General features: G+C 39.5%; 1 protein-coding gene across 1 annotated transcript in view; it reads right to left on the bottom strand.

Annotated features, from left to right (window-relative positions):
• LOC136139127 (AP-1 complex subunit beta-1-like) overlaps nt 1-23,844 on the bottom strand; it is a 43,403-nt gene that overhangs the window by 19,031 nt on the left and 528 nt on the right. The window contains exons 2-6 of the mRNA XM_065898024.1: nt 20,099-20,204; nt 16,612-16,747; nt 14,437-14,682; nt 13,552-13,559; nt 3,151-3,343 (exon numbers count right to left, since the gene is read on the bottom strand). Coding sequence (XP_065754096.1) covers nt 3,151-3,343; nt 13,552-13,559; nt 14,437-14,682; nt 16,612-16,747; nt 20,099-20,204 — 689 coding nt within the window. The remainder of the gene's footprint in view (nt 1-3,150; nt 3,344-13,551; nt 13,560-14,436; nt 14,683-16,611; nt 16,748-20,098; nt 20,205-23,844) is intronic.

Here is a 23,844-nt window from a genome sequence, read left to right as displayed (position 1 = left end):
ATATTTTCAATGGGGACCTGGGTCAAATTACCACACCCAGCAACATTCTTCTTCCTAGAGAGTGAAAGACAGACCTTTAACAAAATAATTTCAAGAGTTTCTTGCCCTCTCTCAATCTGAGGCAGAGCAGGAGCCCCCTTTCCAGGAGTGTGTTTACTACTGAAGCCAAGAGAACAAGGCATCTGGGTTTACCAACAGCTATTCAAACACTAAAGTGAAGTGGTTCACAGTGATCACAGATACTCTATGTCTTTACTGTGCAAAATGTGGTCCACAGACCTGGGTGTTTGTTAGAAATGCAGACTCCTAGGTCTCACCCCAGAGCAACAAGAATCTGTCTTGTTCAAGATCTCCAGTTGATTTATGTACACATTAGCTTGAGAAGCACTGCTGTAAGGCAACAGTTCATTCAAGAAACAGCACTATCTGTATAGACTAAGTAAAAACTTTGAGAACTCTTTTCCTCTTTAAATTAGATAATTTACGTAAGAACAATAAAAGCATTTTAAAACTGGCATAGACTACTGCTGCCACAGAAACTCGTCTCTCACACAGCCAGATTTAGGCCTCTTCCTTGTGATGTTCTCTTAAAAGGAATCTTGGTTCTTTGAGTGATATATATTTAACTACATACAGATCCAAAGCAAAAAGAAGGGCTTTTACTCCTCATTTTGATTTCTGGGACATATTTATATCACAGAATAAGCTGAAGAAACCTGCATGTAAACACTTTCTGGGGCTATAACACCAATTATACCATTTTGAATCCCAAAGTCAGAATAAGCTAAAATTTAGAGTTACACAGAAACATTACTGGGCCTATCTAGCAAAGGCTGTATAATATTTAGAAATCCAATTATAAAAACAATTTATTCTCCACCCCAAAGAGAATATCCTTTGCAAAAAAAGAAAATGAAAAAAGGCCCATGTGTGACTTGGGCTACTACAATCTGACAAAGTTCTAATTGTTTTTCTATCTGATGTAAACTTGCCAGAATTCTGACACATGACTGGATTAAGCTGTGTAAAATATAAGGAGAAAACTCACTAGTTTTAAGGGCCAGCAAGAGCTGATACAAAGCCAAATAGAAATAACATGTTTCTTTCCCTTCCATGCTAAAGTGGGTTAAGAAACAAGACGACAGAATCCTAGGCCAGTCAACATCAAAATATAGAGCCTCTTTCTCCCCTCCATCCTTCAAACTTAATTTCTTTGTCTTCTTAGGTTCAGCAAGTCCACTATGTCGTAAACCACTAGGGAAATAAGCAGGGTTGGTAAGGCATAACTGTGGGGAGGATGTAACATTTAACTTGTAGCTCATGTGTCAACAGAATAGGATCAGCTATTTCAGTGTTTATAAGGGATTTCTGAGAGTCTCCATGAATATTCAATATTCATTTGTCAGTCTCCTGAGTCTATTAAGGAGGTTATACAGCAACGCAGGGTATCACACGAGGAAGCTATTCAGTCAACTCTATTCATTAGAGATATGAAAATGAAAAGCAAATGCTTTTATTCCCAAGGAAGACAAAAGCAGTGCTCATTTTTGTCACCATTAGCTAGAGTCCAGAGCTTGGTCAGTGTATAGACTCTGGAAGCAGTGACTTCCATTAGTAAAACGCATCACCCACAAAGATATGACGGTAACCCTATCTCCTTAGGCTCTCTGTCAGCCAAAAGTAAATGTACCTGTACCAGCTGGCATAAATCCCAGACATAATACTGCTCGTAAAGTAGAAGAGAAAATGCCAGTGTATGAAGCAGAAAGTAAGGTTGTTTTGTTTATGTAATCTCTGAGAACATATATTTTTGTATCTATGGCATTGCCTTCCAATTTCTGATGCTGGGAAATAAATCAGTTTGTTGGGCATATTTATAGTCATCAGGTTGATGAACAACTTATTTTCAAGTGTTCAGCTAAAAAAGCCCCTCTAATTCCACCACAAGTTAAGTATCGAATTTGCAGGGAGCTGTGTGATGAGACCTGCTATTTTTCTGGCCTTCTCTACACAGATGGAAGGTCATCCTTAATATTTCTCATTTATCTTTTACAGCAACAGTAACTAATTGGCTTCCACTGGTGGCACATATTCACAGATACTCTGGACATTGGAGCCTTTTAGTATTAGAATGCTGGAAGCTAATTAAATTGGAAGTATGACAGGGTGGAGTGGGGGGGTGTGGATGGAAAAGGGGAAAAAAGAACCAATCAAGAAGTACTTCTCGGGCTTCCCTGGTGGCGCAGTGGTTGAGAGTCCGCCTGCCGATACAGGGGACACGGGATCGTGCCCCGGTCTGGGAAGATCCCACATGCCGCGGAGCGGCTGGGCCCATGAGCCATGGCCACTGAGCCTGCGTGTCCGGAGCCTGTGCTCCGCAACGGGAGAGGCCACAACAGTGAGAGGCCTGCATACTGCAATGAAAAAAAAAGAAGTACTTCTCAACTATAAGTAAGATACATTAAAAAAAAAAACACACAAATGGCTCCAATGAACCTTTTGGAATTAGACACGGCATAAGCCAACAAAATACAAAAAAGGCAAAAGTTTGAAAGCCTCAAAATAGGGTGATCACTATGAGGTCATCTGAATGATGTTCAGGTCAGAAGGGGAATTACAGGGGCTATCCAGAGTTAAGCAGCAGGAGCAACAATAAGCTCTGGAAAGGTGACTAGGTTGGTTAAACATCAAAAGTTCCATTCAGGGGCTTCCCTGGTGGCGCAGTGGTTGAGAGTCCGCCTGCCGATGCGGGGGACGCGGGTTCGTGCCCCGGTCCGGGAGGATCCCGCATGCCGCGGAGTGGCTGAGCCTGCGTGTCCGGAGCCTGTGCTCCGCGACGGGAGGGGCCACAGCAGTGAGGGGCCCGAGTACCAAAAAAAAAAAAAAGTTCCATTCAGAGGCAGGACAACAAAATAATCATGTACACTTGTAGACATATCCCATACCAATGATGAACAGTATCAATTAAATCCCTAGAAAAAATAATCCTGTCCTTTATCAAAGGACATTGCTCTGCTCATCAAGGAAAGGTCTAGTTCTAAAAAGCGGAATAATTTAAAGTTCTTCAGCATATCAAGAATTAAAAATAACCCCAGAAATTTAAAAATGAAAAGAATTTAAATAACCAAAAGAAAGAAGAAAGATGCTTACCAGACTATCTAGTCCTCCTCCCAAGAGATCCACTGCTCCCATCTGCATGGAGGATACCTGTGGCACACTGACTGGGGGACCAAGGTCAAGGTTTAAAAGATCCCCCAGAAGGTCACCTTGAGAGGGGATAACCTGAGGCTGTTCCAGGTTGGTGGCAGTGGTGGTCCCAACAGGGCTGTCACCCGCATCAGTGCTGCAAGTCACACACAGAAAGAGGGGAAAAGAGAAAAGTCAGTTTCACCTGGGACACAGTAACAAGGCAATGGGTGAAGGTCAGATATACAAAAACGGGAGGGGGAAAAAACTCTTATACTATATAACTTCATCAGTCAGTCAATTTTAATTGAGCACCTACTCTATAAGGGAGCACTGTAATGAGAACTCTGGGAAAATACATCTTTTATTTTAAAAAAAGGAAATATATTTCCTGTCCTCAAATAACTTATATTCAAACAAACAAAAAACCAGCATTCATAGAACAAGTGAAAAGCACACTCACTGTGTAAAAGCAGAAATGAGTATTGTATGTCTGCACACTGATAGGACATAGATGAGAAGCAAAACAGAACCAGGTGGGGCTGATCCCAAAAGATTCTGAGAATGGTTTTATGGCTAGATTTTCAAAAACAGCATAGTTATGAGGAACTACCAGGGAGAGACCTTCAGAAAAAGAAAGGATAGCTTGTGCAAAGGCACAGAAATGAACAATTTGACTTGAGGGGTGGTGAAAAAATTATACTGGCAGGAGCAAACACTGTAATTGCTAAGATTTGGGGGAAGTGAAGATGAGGGAAATACAATTCTGAAAAAAGGTCTGGAGAGTTAATTTTTATATGATAGGCAATGCACAATCACTTTTATTTGTTGAACAAAGAACTAAAATTAACAGTTAGAGGAACATTACCCAAGCAGCTGTGTGTATAATGGACTGAAGTTGGGAGAATGGACATGAAGATGAGCTAAGAGTGACCTAAACCGTTACTGCCACAACACTGTAAAAATAAAAACGAAGTGGTGAGTTCCAAGAGATGTTAAATGGACTAGGCAGGGGGAAATGATCTTAATAGATGGTGCGTGAGACAAAAATGAGCCTTGACTCCTACACCTCACAACATAAACAAAAATTAGAGATAAATCAGACATAAATGTGAAGGGGAAAACCAAGAGGATTTCTATGACCTTGGAGAAGACAAAAGTTTCTACAAAACGCTCTAACCAGGGCTTCCCTGGTGGCGCAGTGGTTGAGAGTCTGCCTGCCGATGCAGTGGACATGGGTTCGTGTCCCAGTCTGGGAAGATCCCACATGCCACGGAGCTGCTGGGCCCGTGAGCCATGGCCGCTGAGCCTGCGTGTCCAGAGTCTGTGCTCCGCAACGGGAGAGGCCACAAAAGTGAGAGGCCCACGTACCGCAAAAAAAAAAAAAAAAAAGCTCTAACCATAAAAGAAAAAAAGTGATGAGCTGGACTTCATTAAAATTAAGAACATTTCTTCTTCAAATGACACCATTGAGTGAGAAAAGGTATTCTCCACAGACTGGGAGAAGTTTGCAAAGTATCCATCTGACAAAAGACCTGTATCCAAATTATATATAATTCCTACAGATCATTCGATCATTACATAAAGAATTCCTACAAAGATGATAACTCATTAAAAAATAACGAAAAGATCAGGCATGACACAAAAGAGGATATACTAGCAGTCTATAAACATGAAAAGGTACTTGCATCTTTACTCATCAGGAAAATGCAAATTAAAACTGTAAGACACCACTACAAATCAACCAGAATGGCTAAAATTAAAATGATTGACAATACCAAGTGCTGCTAAGGATGTGGATCACCTAGAACTCTTATACATTTCTGGAAGGAGTGTGCACTGGTACAATCACTTGGGAAAACTGGCAGTATCTCCTATAGCTAAATATACATCTATTCTATAACCCAGCAATTCCACGAAGTGTATACACAAGAGAAATGAGTATATAGGTCTACCAACAGAAATATATACGAATATTCGCAGCAGCTTTCTCCATAAGAGCCCCAAACTGGAAACAACACAAAGATACATCAACAGCAGATATAAATAAATTGTGGCATATGCAGGCAATGGGATACTATGCACTAATAAATAGGAACACACAACTGATAACACGGCATTAGAGTAGTCTCAGATACTATACTGTGCAAAAAAGCTAGAAACAGAAGAGCAAATGCTGTATGGTTCCATTTACATGATGTTCAAGAAGAGGCAAAACTAAATCTACAGTGATAGAAATCAAAACAGTGGTTATCTCTGGAGGGTGGATATAACAGCAAAATGGCATGAGGAGCCTTCTGGGGTGCTGAAAATATACTATATCTGATCAGAGTGGCGGTTATATGAGTATATGCACACGTAAAAATCTATTGAGCTATACACTAAAGATTAGTGCACTAATACTAAGATTATTATAAATGACATATTAATTTAAAAAGTGAAAAAAAAACAATGAAAATTTCAGGCTCAGACGGCTTCACTGTGAATTATTCCAAACATTTAAGCAAAAAGTAAAACCAGGGCTTCCCTGGTGGCGCAGTGGTTGAGAGTCCCCCTGCCGATGCAGGGGACACGGGTTCGTGCCCCAGTCCGGGAAGATCCCACATGCCGTGGACAGGCTGGGCCCGTGAGCCATGGCCGCTGAGCCTGCGCGTCCGGAGCCTGTGCTCCACCAACGGGAGAGGCTACAACAGTGAGAGGCCCACGTACCGCCAAAAAAAAGTAAAACCAATCTTAGATAAACTTTAAAGTAGAACAGAGAATGACAACTGAAAAACTCTGAAAGTATTTCAGTTTTATTGAATGTTAAGGAATTACCCCTAATTTTGGCTTGATAATATATTGTGATTTTTTTTAAAGTCCTTATCTTTGAGAGATACCAAGTAAAGTACTCACTGGTGAAGTGATATGAGGTCTGGAATTTAATTTAAAATACTCCAGCTCCCTCAAAAAAAAATTGGTGGGGGTGATGAATGAAACAAGATTGGCAAAATATTGATGACTGTTGAAACTGAGTGATAAGTAAACGTGTTTGTTATACCATTCTATCTTGTATGCTTCCTAAGATTTATATAATTTTTTAAAAACTAAAAAACCACTAAAAAAATTCCATTAATAAACAAATGCTTTCTTAAAACACGAAAACCCTAGGTAGGTTCTGACAACACTTGAACAAAGAAGAATGAAGAATCAAACTCAGAAAAACAAAAACGAAGAAGCGAAAGACTAGTGTTGCTCCTTATAAGAGGAATCTGGAGGGATGATGGGGAAAATAATATGCTGCTTTCAATTCTGTTAAGTTTCAAGTGAGAAACACAAGTAGGGAAGTCCAACAGACAGCTAAGGAAAAGGGACTGGCAGTCAGAGTTACAGAAGTGAACTTGGGAAGAAATTCACATACCCGCCTCAGGTGAAATGAGCAGAGTAAGGCGGGGGTGCTGTGCTAAGAGCAGGGCGTATTTAACAGAATGTATCAGTGGTAACTGTGCTTAGAAGATAAACCGCCTAAGGGAATACATAGAGAAGGTTCAGAATGAGCCCTGTGATACAACCAGAGAAGAGAAGGAACACAAAATTGCAACGATTAAAGAGAGAAAAACAATCTAAAAAAAAAGAGGGCTTAGGAGGAAAAAGTGTCAAGGAAGCCAAAAGGAGACCTATCTAGACTGGGGAGAGGGTGGGTACAAATAAAGCCAAAAATTAACAAGGAAGTCAAAAGGGGAAACAATTTCATATACACCTAGCAAGAAATATATGAAATCTCCATAAAGGGTATTCTCTGCCCATGAAATTCTATCATCTCTCAACATGTACCGTTTGGGAAATGTGACAAAACACATGGATTTATCAGCACCTTTAAATAGAAGGCAGAATAGGCACATATTTTCCTCCACTCTAATAGACAGGTAAGAGTATTATGAGAAGACAAAAGTGAGTTAGATGAAAAGAAATAAATGATCTTATAGTTTCTCCAAATTAAGAACATGATAAGTCGTCATCATGTATTTTTTCTAAACGGAAGACACAAGAAAACTAACATGAAAATCTTTCCCCATTGTGAAGGCATGGGAAATAACTGCATAAAACTGTCATCAAAGCAGTATTTTTTTTTTTTTTTTTGTGGTACGCGGGCCTCTCACTGTTATGGCCTCTGCCATTGCGGAGCACAGGCTCTGGACGCACAGGCTCAGTGGCCATGGCTCACGGGCCTAGCTGCTCCGTGGCATGTGGGATCCTCCCGGACCAGGGCACGAGCCCGTGTCCCCTGCATTAGCAGTATGTTTAAAAGGTGAGATATTTCCAAGCTAGACAACTATTTACCATCTCATGCCCACAGAGCAGCTGACAAGTATAGTAAGCAATACTCAACTAAAAAGCACTTTTCCCTTTCCCAAGTGATTTTAAAAGACCTCATGAAGTAAGCATTTTTAAGCCTCTAAGGTTTTATGGTGCAAATGTATTTCACGTCAGAGGCATATCACTTATTACCCTTAGGACGCAGAAGAAAGCTAGGTGATGTCAGTACTCCTACAGACATGCCATTCGCAGCAACATACCAATATTTATTTCAAAGGGGATTTTTCTGCACTTGTGTTTCTCTTTTAAAAACACAAAACAGGGCTTCCCTGGTGGCGCAGTGGTTGAGAGTACGCCTGCCGATGCAGGGGACAAGGGTTCGTGCCCTGGTCCGGGAAGATCCCACATGCCTCGGAGCTGCTGGACCCGTGAGCCATGGCTGCTGAGCCTGCGCGTCCAGAGCCTGTGCTCCGCAACGGGAGAGGCCACAGCAGTGAGAGGCTCGCATACTGCAAAAAAAAAAACAAACAAAAAAAACAAACTCAAGGCCTGTATCTGATTCTAGTGTCTGAGTACTAATCAGTCTGCCCCCTGCATTTATAGAAGTTCCAAGAGCTGTGCACATCAAATGGAGGAAACGGAAAGAAAAATCGGAGCTGGGGAGAATAATATAATCAAAACATAATTTCCAGGCAGATTTATACAAGGAGAAAAATGTATTCTCCTACTTTATCTATTTCAGAGATAATCACATCCTAGCAGCACTTCAAAGAGGCAAGATTTACTATCCAGCTACAAAATCTGATTTATAAGCTACCCCTGTCTCATATGCAGCAATTCTGAAGACATAAATTTGACACTACTTTTTTTATTTTTATTTTTTGGCTGCGCCCTGCGGCTTGCAGGATCTTCTTCCCTGCAAGTGGAGTCTTAACCACTGGACCACCAGGGACGTCCCAGACCTCATTTTTTTTTTTTTTTTTTTTTTAAGGAGCAAGCTGGAGTGGTGGGTATGATTAAAATAAAAATAATCCTGTAAAAAAAGAACTCTAGAAGGAAATCTAGATATACATTGGGAGTGGAGTATCACAGACAGAAGCTCCTTTAGGAGAAATCTCTCACACATTTCCCTGTCCCTTTGAATGATCTCTCTAATTTCACTCATTTTCATAGCCTCAGAACCCAAGAAAGATAGCACTTCCCAATATAGTGACTTCCTCCTATTAACTATATTTAGAAGACTTTCATTTCTAGCAATGACCTTCAAGGTCAAACACTCTGAACAAACACTTCAATTTTCCTGCTCAATTTACAATCCTTTTGGCTGCTGCCCCTGAAGACCTGAATAAATTGAACGCAGCAGAATAACTGACCAAAATTATTATAATGGAAAATAAAGGTGATTTGCATACTTTTATCCTCTTGAAAATCAGCAACAGTTCAGAATCTCACTTTCTTCTTTATGGAGTTGCCTCAAATGACACGTTAAAGCACAGGGCATTTATTCTAAGCATGTTTCAGTCATTATCATCTCCTTAAGAACAAAATGACTGGACTTCCCTGGTGGCGCAGTGGTTAAGAATCCGCCTGCCAATGCAGGGGACACAGGTTCGATCCCTGGTCCGGTTAGACCCCACATGCCGCGGAGCAACTAAGCCCATGCGCCACAACTACTGAGCCTGCGCTCTAGAGCCCTCGAGCCACAACTATTGAGCCCGTGTGCTGCAACTACTGAAGCCCACGCACTGCAACTACTGAGCCCACATGCCACAACTGCTGAAGCCCCTGTGCCTAGAGACCATGCTCCGCAACAAGAGAAGCCACCGCGGGATTCCCTGGTGGCGCAGTGGTTGGGAGTCTGCCTGCTAATGCTGGGGACACGGGTTCGAGCCCTGGTCTGGGAGGATCCCACATGCCGCAGTGCAACTGGGCCCGTGAACCACAACTACTGAGCCCGTGCGTCTAGAGCCTGTGCTCTGCAAAAGGAGAGGCCGCGATGGTGAGAGGCCCGCGCACTGCGATGAAGAGTGGCCCCCACTTGCCACAACTAGAGAAAGCCCTTGCACAGAAACAAAGACCCAACACAGCAAAATTAAATTAATTAATAAAAATTTTAAAAAAAGAGAAGCCACCGCAATGAGAAGCCCACGCACTGCAACAAAGAGTAGCCCCCGCTCGCCACAACTAGAGAAAGTCTGCGTGCAGCAACAAAGACCTAACGCAGCCAATATAAATAAAAATTTTTAAATACGTTATTTAAAAAAAAAGAATACAATGACTATACGGTACCAGTTAATTTTACAGTCATGCTTTAATCCAAGACACTGTCCAGACTGCCAACTAATAATATGCTGACTACATATGACATTCTGTAATGTTCCATTTTTTTCCCCATCTTCTTTCCCAGCATGAGGAAGCTAAGTGAACACATCTACCTAGTGGAGTCAACACATCCCGTTACAGCAAGAGAGTCTGAATATCTGATAACAAGTAAGATTTAAAAATTAGACTCAATAAAACTCATTACTTAGTTAAGGGGCTTACATAAGTAGCTTAAGATGTGTTTTGATGAAATGCGAATATTCACAAAGCTAAAACACTACAAATAAATATCTACAAATGGACAAACGGCACTCCTAAGAAGCCAAGAGTTACTTGGCCCACCAGCCCTAAAATCACACAAAAGCATGCTGCAAAATGAACAAAACAAAAATTTTATTATTACACCATTATCTCCCTTTTGAGAGTAAGTAATCCCCTGCCAAATTAGAGCCTTGAGATCATTTTAAAAGGGACACTAAGAAATGAATAAGCCGTGATCTTTCGGCACACTACTGAATTACTATGTACAACAGATCCAGTTTTCAGGAAGTTGCCTACGAAAACTGCTTTAGGCATATCCTTGAACAACTATCTTTTAAAAGTAATCCTGCAATGATGTGTTAAGTAATACTGTAAATAGATTTACTTCATTTGTAGATAAGCTGCCCTCAGAATCACCCTAAAAAATAATGTCTGGCTTTAAATAATGTATACAAAAGAATTAAATATCTCTGGGACTTCCCTGGTGACATAGTGGTTAAGAATCCGCCTGCCAATGCAGGGGACACGGGTTTGACCCCTGGTCTGGGAAAGTCCCACATGCCGTGGAGCAACTAAGCCCGTGTGACACAACTACTGAGCCTACGCTCTAAAGCCTGCATGCCATAACTACTGAAACCCGTGAGACAAGAGCCCGTGCTCTGCAACAAGAGAAGCCAATGCAATGAGAAATCCGCACACCGCAAGGAAGAGTAGCCCCTGCTCATCGCAACTAGAGAAAGCCCGCACACAGCAACGAAGACACAACACAGTGAAAAATAAATCAAATAAAATTATAAAAAATAATAAAAACAGCTTTAGTTAAAAAAAGAATTAAATACCTTTAAAAAATAAATTTGCCGTTGAAATATTAACCCTTCTAAAATCATTAATAACCAGCACCACGATCACTATACAATAAAGAAACGTTTGTTATTATTACGGGCTTACTCTATACCAGGTTCACTATTAAGTGCTTTGCAAGCCCTCTTTTATTTTTCACAACAATCCAATGATAGAGGCACTGTTTATAATCTCCATTTTGTAGACGAGGATACTGAGACGTTTAGGGAGACCACCAAGCTAAGAATGGCAGACCAGGATACAAATCCAAGTCTGGTTGGTTTCAGAGCCTGAGTTTTAACCCTCATGTGTTAGTACTGGAGCGAAGAAAAAAAAAAGGTCACAGTTACAAAGCACTTTTCTGTTTTTGAAATACTTTCATAAAGAGTGAGTCAACTCTTTATAAAAGGAAGTGATTAAATGAAATTTGGTATGCTGGATTGAATCCTGGAATAGCAAAAGGATATTTGTGTTGAAACAGGTGAAATAAAGTCTGTACTTCAGTTTATAGTGATGTACCAACGCCAATTTCTTAGTTTTGACAAAGGTACCATGGTTATGTAAGATGTTAACATTAAGTAAAACTGTGTGAAGATAGGTATATGAGAACTTTCTGTACAGTCTTTACAACTTTTCTCTAAATCTAAAAACCCGCCCCCAAAATGAGATTAAAAAAAAAAAAAAAACCTAAGTTAGTAATAACTGATAAAATGAAAACTGATCATTAAAATTCCTAAGGTGAGAATACACATAAAAAGATCTCCACAAAGTCTATCATAAAGGAAAACAAAAATTGTTTCCTTCCTCTGCAAGAATTTAAAAACCGAAAAGCACTGAGATGGGCACTTGCCCTTATAACAGAGCAGCCTCCAATGATTCCACTTACTCAACACTCTGATCCTGCAGAAATTACCAGCAACTCATCTTTTAGTACCAAATACAACATTACTTACTTGGGGCATCCAGACACAGACTGAGTGAATATGTTACCTCCTACATCATACTTACCCAGTGCCTACCACATACTGACACTCTCACAGATGCCTAAAATTCTACCAGCTCTGGTACTCCTTTATGGACGCTGGGCATGAAGAGCATCACGCATTTCTAATTTCGCTTCTGTATAATATTTTAATTTTATAACTCTTCTTTTATTTATTGATATATATTTAGGAATAACAGAATTCATATAATTAAAGTACTAAATTAAATGAGGTCATTAAGAGATGATTTAACGTTGCCCACGAGGACAACAAACATATTCTGACAAAAATCCTTCTCAAATTTACAAAGTGATCTAGAGAGACTTCAGTTTTCCAGCATTTATCATCTCAGACTGACAGCAAACCACCACAAACCTTCTAAAGCCTAAACAGAAATTACAATAATCAGAAAGTACATCACTTTAGATTTGTTTCTCAAGAATAGCTGTCATTTATTAAGCATTTACTATATGTCAGGCATTATTTCAGTTTTTAAAACAAATTAGTCCTTCATGTTGTTGTAGGGGGCTCCCTGTGCACTGCAGGATGTTTAAAGTATCCTTGAACTCTACCTACTAGATGCCAGTAGCAACCTTCCCATCAGTTGTGACAACCAAAAGTGTTTCCTGACAATGCCAACTGTCTCCCAGGAAGCAAAATCGCCCCCAGTTGAGAACCACTGTGACTTCTACATGCTGGCTAGCACATGGATAAAATACATACTTTTTCTGAGGAAAAAAATGTTACTTTTCATAAAACAGCTTTCCAAAATAAGTTCATATTAAAAGAAGCTGGCAGTTTAACTAGAACCGTTGCTAAAGGCCACACCGGGCCAAGTTCTGAGAGCATGCTGCTTGTGCAGAAAAACCCTCAACAAACGAAAATATGTTTCTGGGGTTTTTTTTTTGTTTTTTTAACTAATTCAGTAGTCTGTGCTTTGGCAGACAGGACAGAGCAATGGAAGAAGGGCATTCCCAGGGGCAGTTCTTGGAGAGATGGTAGAACTCAGAAGGCTTAGAAGACAAGATCAAAGGGGCTAAGGCACTGAGCCAAAGGATTTAGGAGACCTGAGCTCACAAACAAAAAGCAAAGTACATGTGGTGGGGCTGTCAAGAGAGTCTCTGGAGTGGCAGATTCTGGTGTAAACATTAACTGAAGTTGGAATACCTCAAAATGCCTCTAAGAGAGAAAAGGAAAACTGCAGTAAGGAGGGAAAATCCTAATGCATGGGGAAAAGCTAGAGAATTATCACTATCACCCAAAAGTGTATCTTTCTTGCAAAGATCAATTTAGTGAGACAGAATTTTCAAAACTCTGATTATTTGTGAAGAAATCATAGCTATTTTCCTCTTGTGCCAAAGTGCTTCCTCATTCAGAATACGTTTACTTTCAAAATAATGGACTAATAAATCTGTGTCTGGAAATAAGTTTAGCTTTCATCCCCTCAGAAAGATTTTACCATATGAACCTGTATAGCTATCAAAGGGGTCAGAACCCTTTAAATTAATATTGTAGCAATAATGTTAACCTTTGCCTAATGTCTACTTCATAATCACGGCAGCAGCAGCCATCATTTCATGAACTCTCATAAGCCAGGCACTTTCACAGATGCTTTTTATGCAAGAGCTCAATTAATACTCCTAACGACTCTCTAAGTTGGTACCTCTCACTCTACAGAAGAGGAAACAGACTCAGGGAGGTTAACCTAGAATTTAACAGTGAGAATTTTTTTTACTTCAAACTATCTCTTCTCTTTCAAATAGTATTTCACGGAAAGTCAGTTTTAACTAAAGTTAACATATACACACTACTATATATAAGAGAGATAACCAACAAGGACCTACTGTATAGCACAGAGAACTATACTCAATATTTTATAATAGCCTATAAGGAAAAAGACTTTAAAAAAATTTTTAATAAAAATAAAAATATTGGGCTTCCCTGGTGACGCAGTGGTTGAGAGTCTGCCTGCCGATGCAAGGGACACGGGTTTGTGCCCCGGTCCGGGAAGATCCCACATGCCGCGGAGCAGCTGGGACCGTGAGCCATGGCCGCTGAGCCTGCGTGTCTGGAGCCTGTGCTCCGCAACGGGAGAGGCCACAACAGTGAGAGGCCCGCGTACCGCACAAAAAAAAAAAAAAAAAAAAAATTAACCTAGAAAAATTAAAAAATAAAACAGAAAAGCAACAGGATTTACTGTATAACACGGGGACAATATTCAATATCTTGTAATAATCTATAATGGAAAATAGTCTGAAAATATATATATATAAAAAACAGAATCACTTTGCTGTACGTGTGAAACTAACACAATATTGTAAATCAACTATACTTCAATTAAAAAAAAAACCACCTTGTATTTTAGTACTTGGTTTTCAGCTCAGAAACATATAGGGTGTGAGACAGACCATCTGTGGGACACACAGAAGTCATGCTTCACATAACTAACCTATGGCTCAATGTCCCAAAGATAAAATTTATTTTAAACATGCTTTTTAAAGGGACCCATTTTAAGTACTGCTCTCTTATAAACGCAAAAACATATTACCATTGGATTTGAATCTGCTATGAGATCCTGCAGAGAGTCCAGAAATCCCTGATCTTCCACCATTTGGGCATTGATGTCATTGAGTTTTGCCACACAGACTGCTTTTGTCTTCTGAACATAGGGATCTTCATCCTTTAAGCACTTGCGGAGGGGCTCACAGAGATATTCTGTAATCTTGTCCACCTGGATGCACCCCATGGTTCTGACTGCCAAGGCCCAAATCAGAGGATTGGGATCTTCACAGTCCTAGAAAAAAACAATCATTGACAACTACAGGTGTACATAAACCAGAAAACTAAACAGTCTGGTTTATATAAGCAACAAAAGAATATTTAATTAATGTAGGCTTCCAGTTTCATTCCACATCAGAACCCACATCTCCCATACGATTCCTTTCCTAAGTACAACAGTTGCCTATTTAAGAGTTTAGGCTAGGAATTCATTTAACTGCTTTACATACACAATGAAGAAATGCCCTATAGGATTCATTCCAGAGCTGGGCAGAAGCTTAGATAGCTGGTGTTACCATCCCCATGGCCATTGTTGGACCTGCATTAAAAGCAGAAAAGGGCTTTGGGCTTGTATTCTGGTACAGGATAAAATCAGAAATTGGGGCTTCCCTGGTGGCACAGTGGTTGAGAGTCTGCCTGCCGATGCAGGGGACACAGGTTCGTGCCCCGGTCCAGGAAGATCCCACATGCCACGGAGCAGCTGGGCCCGTGAGCCATGGCCGCTGAGCCTGCATGTCCGGAGCCTGTGCTCCGCAATGGGAGAGGCCACAGCGACGAGAGGCCCGCGTACCGCAAAAAAACCCAAAACAACAACAAAAAAAAATCAGGAATTGGAAAAATATGTCCCACTCCACAAATATTAAGCAGGGAGAAAAGAGGGCTGGATATCTGGGGCCTACAGCCAAGAAAGCAAAGGAGAATCTAGAAGCTGGTTTGGGCCCAACGTAAGTTCCTTGCGCGAAGCAGCAGAGAGGGCCCTCTGAAATCCTGATTAACATACATTCTCCTTTCCTAGCAAGTGCCTCCAAACACAGTACAAATAGAACACTTACCAAGAAGGAACACCCCTTAAATTGCTCTATATTAAAAAATTTATTTAAACGTTATAAACCTATGCACATGCTAACTTCCAAAAAATGTAAACTAAATTCTTTCCAATGATATCATCCATCTATGAATCACCAGATAGAAAGAATGAAATGTTGTAATGATCCTGTACATTGTAGCTAAACACAGAAAAAGAACAAAAATTCCATGAGAAGGAAGAAAGCATGTTTATTTTCCAAAACAATTTAATAGAAGCTAATTTTAGAAATGCTGTCTGATTTTTGCTTTTAATGTAGACTAAATTCCAGGCAGAGGAAAAAGAAGTAAACAAAACAAAACAAAACAAAAACCCTAATAAGAACAACCTTATTACTGTGTTCATCAAATCTAATGATAGGAGAATTCTGACTGGATATCCAATAATATTAAGGACTTTCTTTAATGATCAGCTGATTAAATGATTTTTTCATTCTTAAGATGTTTGGGATTTGCTTTAAAATCATCCAGTAGGAGAGGAGGTGGGGGTCAGGAAAGCACGTATGGAGAGTTTAAGTTAAACAAAACTGGCCATAGGTTGGTAACTACTGAAACTACAAGGTAGATATTTAGGAATTATACTATTCGCTCAACTGAATATGTTTGAAAATTTCCACAATAACAAAAAAGTTAATCAACTATTGTAAGACCTATTCAATAAAACAAAATTAAAAGGCAGCTCCTGTAGTTTCCACTACGTCTGAACCATAAGCATAATTTCTACAAAGATAAAAGAGGTAACCCCAGGTTATTGACACTACAATGAAATGCCCAACCTTTGTCAGCCTTGGAAGATAAAACAGTGAGGTTTCACCTGGCTTTCTTCTCCCACCTGGCAAGGATGCACCAAGCCCAGCTGACAGAAGGCTCACCATATGGTCTGAACTGGATGACAAACTCTGGCATACAGAATGCTTAAATCATAAATATTCCTACTCAATGGCCAATACTTCTCTAGAGGCCCTCTTTTGGAACAGAGGTTGCTTATTTGCAATGCAGACACTAACCATATCAAGAGACACTTCTGAAAAGGTTTTCTGAGATAGAAGAGACTGTTCTTGAGAACCTGGGAAAAAGTTACCTTCACAAAGCTGTTGACAGCCATGATGGCCATGTCTGGCTGACTCTTGGCATAGCTCATCAAGTAGAGATACATGAGCTTCTTTAGTTCCAGGTTGTCAGTCTGCATACAATTCACTACATCTGGAAAGAGACAGCTGAGAAAAGAGGAAGGGAAAGCGAACAGATGTTGGTGCCAGGCTGTTGGACAGAATACAAAGAAACAGCCTTAATTTAAAAAGTGATTTGATGTGAGGACAAATGTCCACTAGTGATAATACTTACCACAGAAATTAATTACTAAAGAATTTATGATAATGGTCCCAAGAAGATGTCTAAAAAAAGATTTTTTAAAAACTTTTACTATGAAAATTTTCAGAGACAGTTTAATGAACCCATGTATTCATCACCCAGCTGCAAACAAATATTGATACATATCCGATCTTGTTTCATACACAACCTCAACCCACTCGCCTTCCCCCAGTCCCTACCCCATCTAGTTGCTCTACACAATTTCTAAACAAATCCTGCACATACACTTCATATATAATATTTTAGTGTATATCTTTACAAACTTTTTTAAAAAATCACTATGTCACACAAAAAAATTAACCATAATTTTTCATATCAGTTCTTTGCAGTTCAAAGCACTACAGTTGTTATGCTTTTTAATGCACATATTCTTCCATCCCTGACCAGTGGGAACTTATTTGATTAGTTTCCTTATTAAAACAGTTCTCAGATAATTAGGACCTTTGTTCAAAATTTTAACCATTTTCAGAAAATGAAACAGTTCTAAACGTATGTGCCATGTACACATTTAGATTCTATTGTATATATACACCCATGAAGGAAGTGACCAGTAACAGGTATTGGGATTCAGACCCTAGGTTAGATTCCTGGCTACATTACCACTAGCTGTATGACTTTGGGATTATTCTTTAGCCTCTCCAAGTATACATTGCTTGATCTCTAACATGGAATAACTTCTAATTCAGAATAACCTCTAGTTCAGAAGATATGAGGACTATAAAAAACATTGTAAGTAAAAGCATCTGTCCCTGTGCCTGACACAGAGTGCACTTAAATTTAAACTTCCCTTTTCTTAATGACATTAGGAAGGTCATCATTAGCCTCAGGACCTTCTCAGATGTTTGAGTTCCTACACCTTACATCCACCACTAGATGCTGGAATTTACTTGGCATTCTTGCACTCATCCATTTCTTATCAGCAGCATTTGACCCAACTAATAAAAGGAAAATCAATGCATTTCATACTAACATAAATATTTTAAAGTAAAAATCTACCTATTTTACTTATTTTCTTAAATTAAGATGACATTGTTTTAATTTTTGCCAATCTCTTTAATGTCTACTTTAAACAAAAACAGCTGGATTCTCACACATGTTCCTGCATTCAACCTGTTGTAGAATGTTGTTTAGCTGAAGTGTAAGAAGAAAATCCATTTGCATACACATATATAAATTGGAAAATGGAGGAGTATTTTAATAGCTTTTTCATATAACTGGATGTTCTCCTTTGATACATTAAAGCTAGACAAATGGTTGTTTTTCTTTTTTAGTCCACAAACGGTAGTTTCTTAAAAGTTAGGTACAATATGGAATCTGAAACATAACAATAAACTTTCTGTACTTGGTTGCATTAAAATCCATTCATTTATCACTTATTTTGAATGGATATTTTACCCATGCATAATTTTGTGATGTAAGCACTGGTCATTTGGAAAATATTGGTTCAATGAGTTATGCAGATCTTCTCTATGGTGGCATATTTCATTATACAGCAGCAAATAATCATAGTCATTAATTTCACCACCAATCTCATCAGAAAAATCTCTAACTATTGGGAAGCTATCAAGCTCACGATGGGAGATACAAGTTTTCCAACACTCTAATTTTTACTTTAAAGTCGAAATTTATCTACTGTCAAATTTTTTCCCTTGAAGTGACAGGTTCACTTTGTTCATTTTTTATAAAATGTCTCCCAAATACCGAAGTCTGATTAACTATAGTTCTGTCTGTCAATCTTTCTTTCACAAAGAAATGGTGTTCCCAAGTCAAACAATTGTGCAAGGGCTTTTTTTCAAGTCAACCGTCACACTTTGCTATGCAGTAGAAGTACTTTATGCCTAATTCCTATTTCATCACACAGAATATTAAAAAGACCTGAACTCAAGGTTCAAGGTTTACTGAAATAAATTTTTAGTGCTTCATGCAAGACAGTCCTAAGCGAAACTGCCCTTTTTTCCTGCAAGCACATGATGGTGAAGAATACAATGACTACTTTTACAGTTTGGCACCACTGCCTTAATTCACACTAAGGCACCAGCCATGCAAATGTCAACACAGTGAAAAGGGTAAATAACACCTAAGTATTATTACAAGAATAGCTTTGACTTCATGGATTTCATGGAAAGGATCTCGGGAATCCTCAGGGGCCTGCAGACAATCCTTATTTATTTCCAAATGGCCTTCCTAAATTACAGGAAAAAAGGGAGGAAAAACAAAAAAGACCCTTTGGATTTTGTTACCACTGATTTTCATCTTCAATTCGGCAGTTAAAGGCAGAGTTGTGGCCTTCCCTGGTGGCGCAGTGGTTGAGAGTCCGCCTGCCGATGCAGGGGACACGGGTTCGTGCCCTGGTCCAGGAAGATCCCACATGACATGGAGCGGCTGGGCCCATGAGCCATGGCCGCTGAGCCTGTGCATCCGGAGCCTGTGCTCCGCAGCGGGAGGGGCCACAGCGGTGAGAGGCCCGCGTACCGCAAAAAAAAAAAAAAAAAAAAAAAAGGCAGAGTTGTAAAGTTGAGGGCACTGGCTTGAGCCAATTAAAGTATACATGGGCTTCTGCTTCTCAGTATATTTTTATCATCTTCTAAAACTACCTCAGCAACAGATTTGTAACTGTGTCAGCTCTCAGGAGGTTTTATGCTAGATCTGTATGCAAGTGAAATCAAACTCGTTTCACTCAAAAAAAAAACTCACAAAAAACTTAGTCACAGAGTTAATATAAAAGCAACTACACTTCCCGATGTTTCCAGTGGGACAAACTCATTCTTATACGTTCTGACTGTAATAGCTTTAAATAAAAAGCAGTAGGGCTTCCCTGGTGGCGCAGTGGTTGAGAATCTGCCTGCCAAGGCAGGGGACACGGGTTCGAGCCCTGGTCTGGGAAGATCCCACATGTCGCAGAGCAACTGGGCCCATGCGTCACAACTGCTGAGCCTGCGCGTCTGGAGCCTGTGCTCCGCAACAAGAGAGGGAACGAGAGTGAGAGGCCCGCGCACCGCAGTGAAGAGTGGCCCCCCGCTTGCCACAACTAGAGAAAGCCCTCGCAATAGAAACGAAGACCCAACACAGCCATAAATAAATAAATAAATTTAAATCATGTGGGCTTCTAAGAAGACCTCTGCTTAAAAAAAAAAAAAAGCAGTAAAAGCCATAGAGTAACAGTCTAAAATAAGCAAAGCAGAAGAGATTACCCTTACCTAACATCTTTCCCCACAGTCATAGCAGCAATCACTTTCTTCACAGCCTCCTTCCTCTTTTCTTTCTTTTCATTGTTGAGTTCATCCTTTAATTCAAAGATTTCTCCTAAAAGACAACAAACGGGTGAGGTCCCAGGATCAGAGAACTAGAGCAGAACACTGTACTATATAGCAAGCAACACAACAGATGACCAGTGGCAGGGCTGCAACTGAAATAAGATTATTTAAAAATTATAGGATAGGTACAGTTCAAATCCCTAGAATATTAACCAACCCATTGACAAGGATGCTATTTTGGGGTTATCGCCAGAGAGGAAGGTGTAAGCCAGATCTCAGGAAGCACAGAAGTGGGAAAAAGGAAAGATATCTCATGATATCTTACTACGATGGGGAGAGAACGGCATCTGAGTGATGATCTCCCGTCAGAATTTCAAAGTCCTGGGAAAAAAATAAATGCAGCAAACAGGTTCACAAATCAATGTTTTCAAACCAGAAGAGACTCCTCATTCACCTACTCTCAACTCCACAAACAACTGAGGCTCAAAGGTCACTAAGTGAGCGAGTGACAGAGCTGGCCTTAGAACTGTTTCTCCCGACTCTTTAATCCAGCGTTTCTCAACGTTGGCTACACACTATTACCCAGGAAGTATCTAGAAATGCCAATGCTCAGGCTCCACTCTGGACCAAATAAATCAGAATGTCAAGGAGTAGAACTCCTACGTTCATATTTTTTAAAGTTTCCTCAAGTGATTCTAATGTATAATCAGGGTTGAGAATCACTGATCTAATTAGTACTTTAAGATGATAATGGGCTTTAAGGCCCTATCCTGTTCAATCAATCTAAGAACAGAAATAATAATCCTGAAGCTTCAAGAATGGTACAAACCAGAGTCATTTCTAAAGGTATAATCTTAAATGACTGACTGCTCAGGCCCTGCACCGTGAAATGCCAGGACTGTCACCACTATTTTAAGGCCCAGGCTCACCTATCTTCAGAAAGCTGGAGCTGAAATAAGAAAAAAGGTTAACCACCCTCAACTGGTTTTAAAAGAAAGAAGAAAATATAGAAGACCACGAAAAAGAAGTTGACTACTGTCACGTCAACTTTCAATCCACAGAACTGCCTCATTTTCTTCCACCTTTATGACTGTTCTTGATGTTCACTTTAACCTCGTTCACCAGTACAGAAATAGTGGGGTCAGCAAACTAGGTGATCTGCTGAAGCCTCTAAATGGGAAGGATGAACTGGCAAGAAGCACAGAAGCTGAGTACTAAAAAAGCCTGTTACATCAAAATCCATCGCTAACAAAGCAAACAAACTGTTACAAAAATCACCCTTTTATTTGACAGCTGCAAAATAGCACAGACAGAAAAGCTGGGCCCTTTAAAGAGTCACTCTCCTCCTCTCCAAGTCCTCTGCTGCCAAATCCAGCTCTTAGGGTTCCCATCATTTACTTCTGAAAACAGTAAAGGACAAGCAGCACGGTTTCAGAAAATCTGAATTGTGCATAGCAGCAGGAGCTGAAGAATCAAAACAGGATATAACTGAAATTATTCTAACTCCAACAGCATAAATTTAAAGAATATGCGCCAGTGGCAGTTCTGGTGGGTGTTACAGGAAGTAAAAGGAACACAGTCTATCCATTTTTTAAAATGTGGTATTTACCCAGCCATGATTCATCTGTAAGTCTCAAACCTTTATAAAAATCCCTGAATTAAAAAAAGGTTACCAAGGACCCATTATAAGTGAAGGTTTGAAAAATCAGGTGAGTTTTAAAATTACATCTTTTTGTGTTATTATAGAAACACCTTGGTCATCAAAGCACACAAAATGTTAACAGAAGAAATAAATACATTTCAGAATGATAAGAGAATAAGAAAAAAAGCTGAAAATGAATGACAAGGGGCTAAATGCTTTTGTACACTATGAGCAGTAAAATCAGCAAGAAGTTGGGTGGAGCCAAGGAGGAACACGGAGGCAAGGTATCTCATACATACTACAGCTTTATTAAATTCTTATCTTTCCCCCCTCCTTTTCCCCTGAATCAAATCTACCAAGCATTGCTAGCAGCTAGCAACAGTTCTCAATCTCGGCTACACATCAGAAAATTCTAGGGAGCTTTTAAAAAACCCGCACGTCTAGGCCATATCCCACACCAAAGAAATCAGGATATCTGCAGGGGTAGGACTGGACATCACCTATTGTCTTTTACTTCACTGGGCAATTCCCATGTGCAGGCAAGGCTGAAAGCCATGGACTAGTAGCTAATGTAATTAAGCAACTCTCTATGGTGTTTTCTGTATTATAATAGAAGTTTACCCTTAAATAACTCCAAACGACAGAAATATGCTTGTGCTTTCTAGAAAATTTTCTGGTGCTCCAGGCCACTATGTGTGCCCTCCCATTTTCTTTTCCTTTTGAAATCATTTTAATCTTAAAGAAAAGTTGCAAAATTCCCCATCTGCTAACATTATGCCACATTTGCTTTATCGTACTTTTTATATATTTATACATTTTTTTCTGATTCATTGAATAAGTAAACTGTAGACATCATGTCTCTTTAGCTCTAAATATGTCAGTGTATAACTTCTAAGAACAAGGAATTATGTTACATAGCTATAATACAATGATGAAAATCAGGACGTTTAACAGTGATATACTGTCATTATCTAATCTAGAAACCTTATTCAAAGATCTTGATAAAGCCTTTTAGAGTAATTTTACCCCCATCCTCCTTGGGCCAGGATCCAATGCAGGATCATGTATTACACTTACTGTCATGTCTCTTTAGTCTCCTGTAATCTGAAACAGCTGGTCAGCCTTTGTCTTTCATAATGACATTTTAAAAAAGTACAGGCCAGTCACTTTATAGAACACCCTCAGCTGTCATGGGTGTTCCCTCATGATTACACTGAGATTATGCCTTTTGGCAGCCGTAATTCAGAAATGATGGTATGAAATCATCGTGTGTGGAAGGGTAAGAAAATATCAAATTTCCATGCATTGTTTTGCATAATCATTTTTTGTTAAAAATTTAAAAAATCATATGTATTAATACATGCATAGAAAAGACTGAGGATACATACCGAGTTCCCATCAGGAACAGGAATAGGGAGGGAGGGAACTTTCATTTTGACTTTTTATTGCTGTATTGCTTTAGTAGTACTCCTTGTAATAAAATGTTTATTTCCAAGTAAAAAATAAAAGAATTTGGCGCAACCACTATGGAAAACAGTATGGAGGTTCCTTAAAAAACTAGAGTTACCAACAAACCCACTCTTGGGTATATATCCAGAGAAAATTCTAATTCGAAAAGATACGTGCACCCCAACGTTCACGGCAGCACTATTTACAATAGTCAGGACATGGAAGCAACCTAAGTGTCCATCCACAGATGAATGGATAAAGAAGATATGGTTTATATATACTATGGAGTATTATTCAGCCATAAAAAAGAATGAAATACTGCCATTTTCAGGAACATGGATGGACCCAGAGATTACCATACTAAGTGAAGTAAGTCAGACAAAGAAAGACAAATATATGGTATCACTTATATGTGGAATCTAAAAAATGATACAAATGGACTTATTTACAAAACAGAAACACTCACAGACACAGAAAATAAACTTATGGTTACCAAACAGGAGGGGAGGAAGGGATAAATCAGGACCTTGGGATTAGCAGATACAAACTAGTATATATTAAATAAACGACAAGGTCCTACTGTATAGCACAGGGAACT

This window comes from Phocoena phocoena, chromosome 19, assembly GCF_963924675.1.
Source record: "Phocoena phocoena chromosome 19, mPhoPho1.1, whole genome shotgun sequence".
NCBI classification, from domain to species: domain Eukaryota; kingdom Metazoa; phylum Chordata; class Mammalia; order Artiodactyla; family Phocoenidae; genus Phocoena; species Phocoena phocoena.
This window is presented reverse-complemented; position numbering and strand designations above follow the sequence as displayed.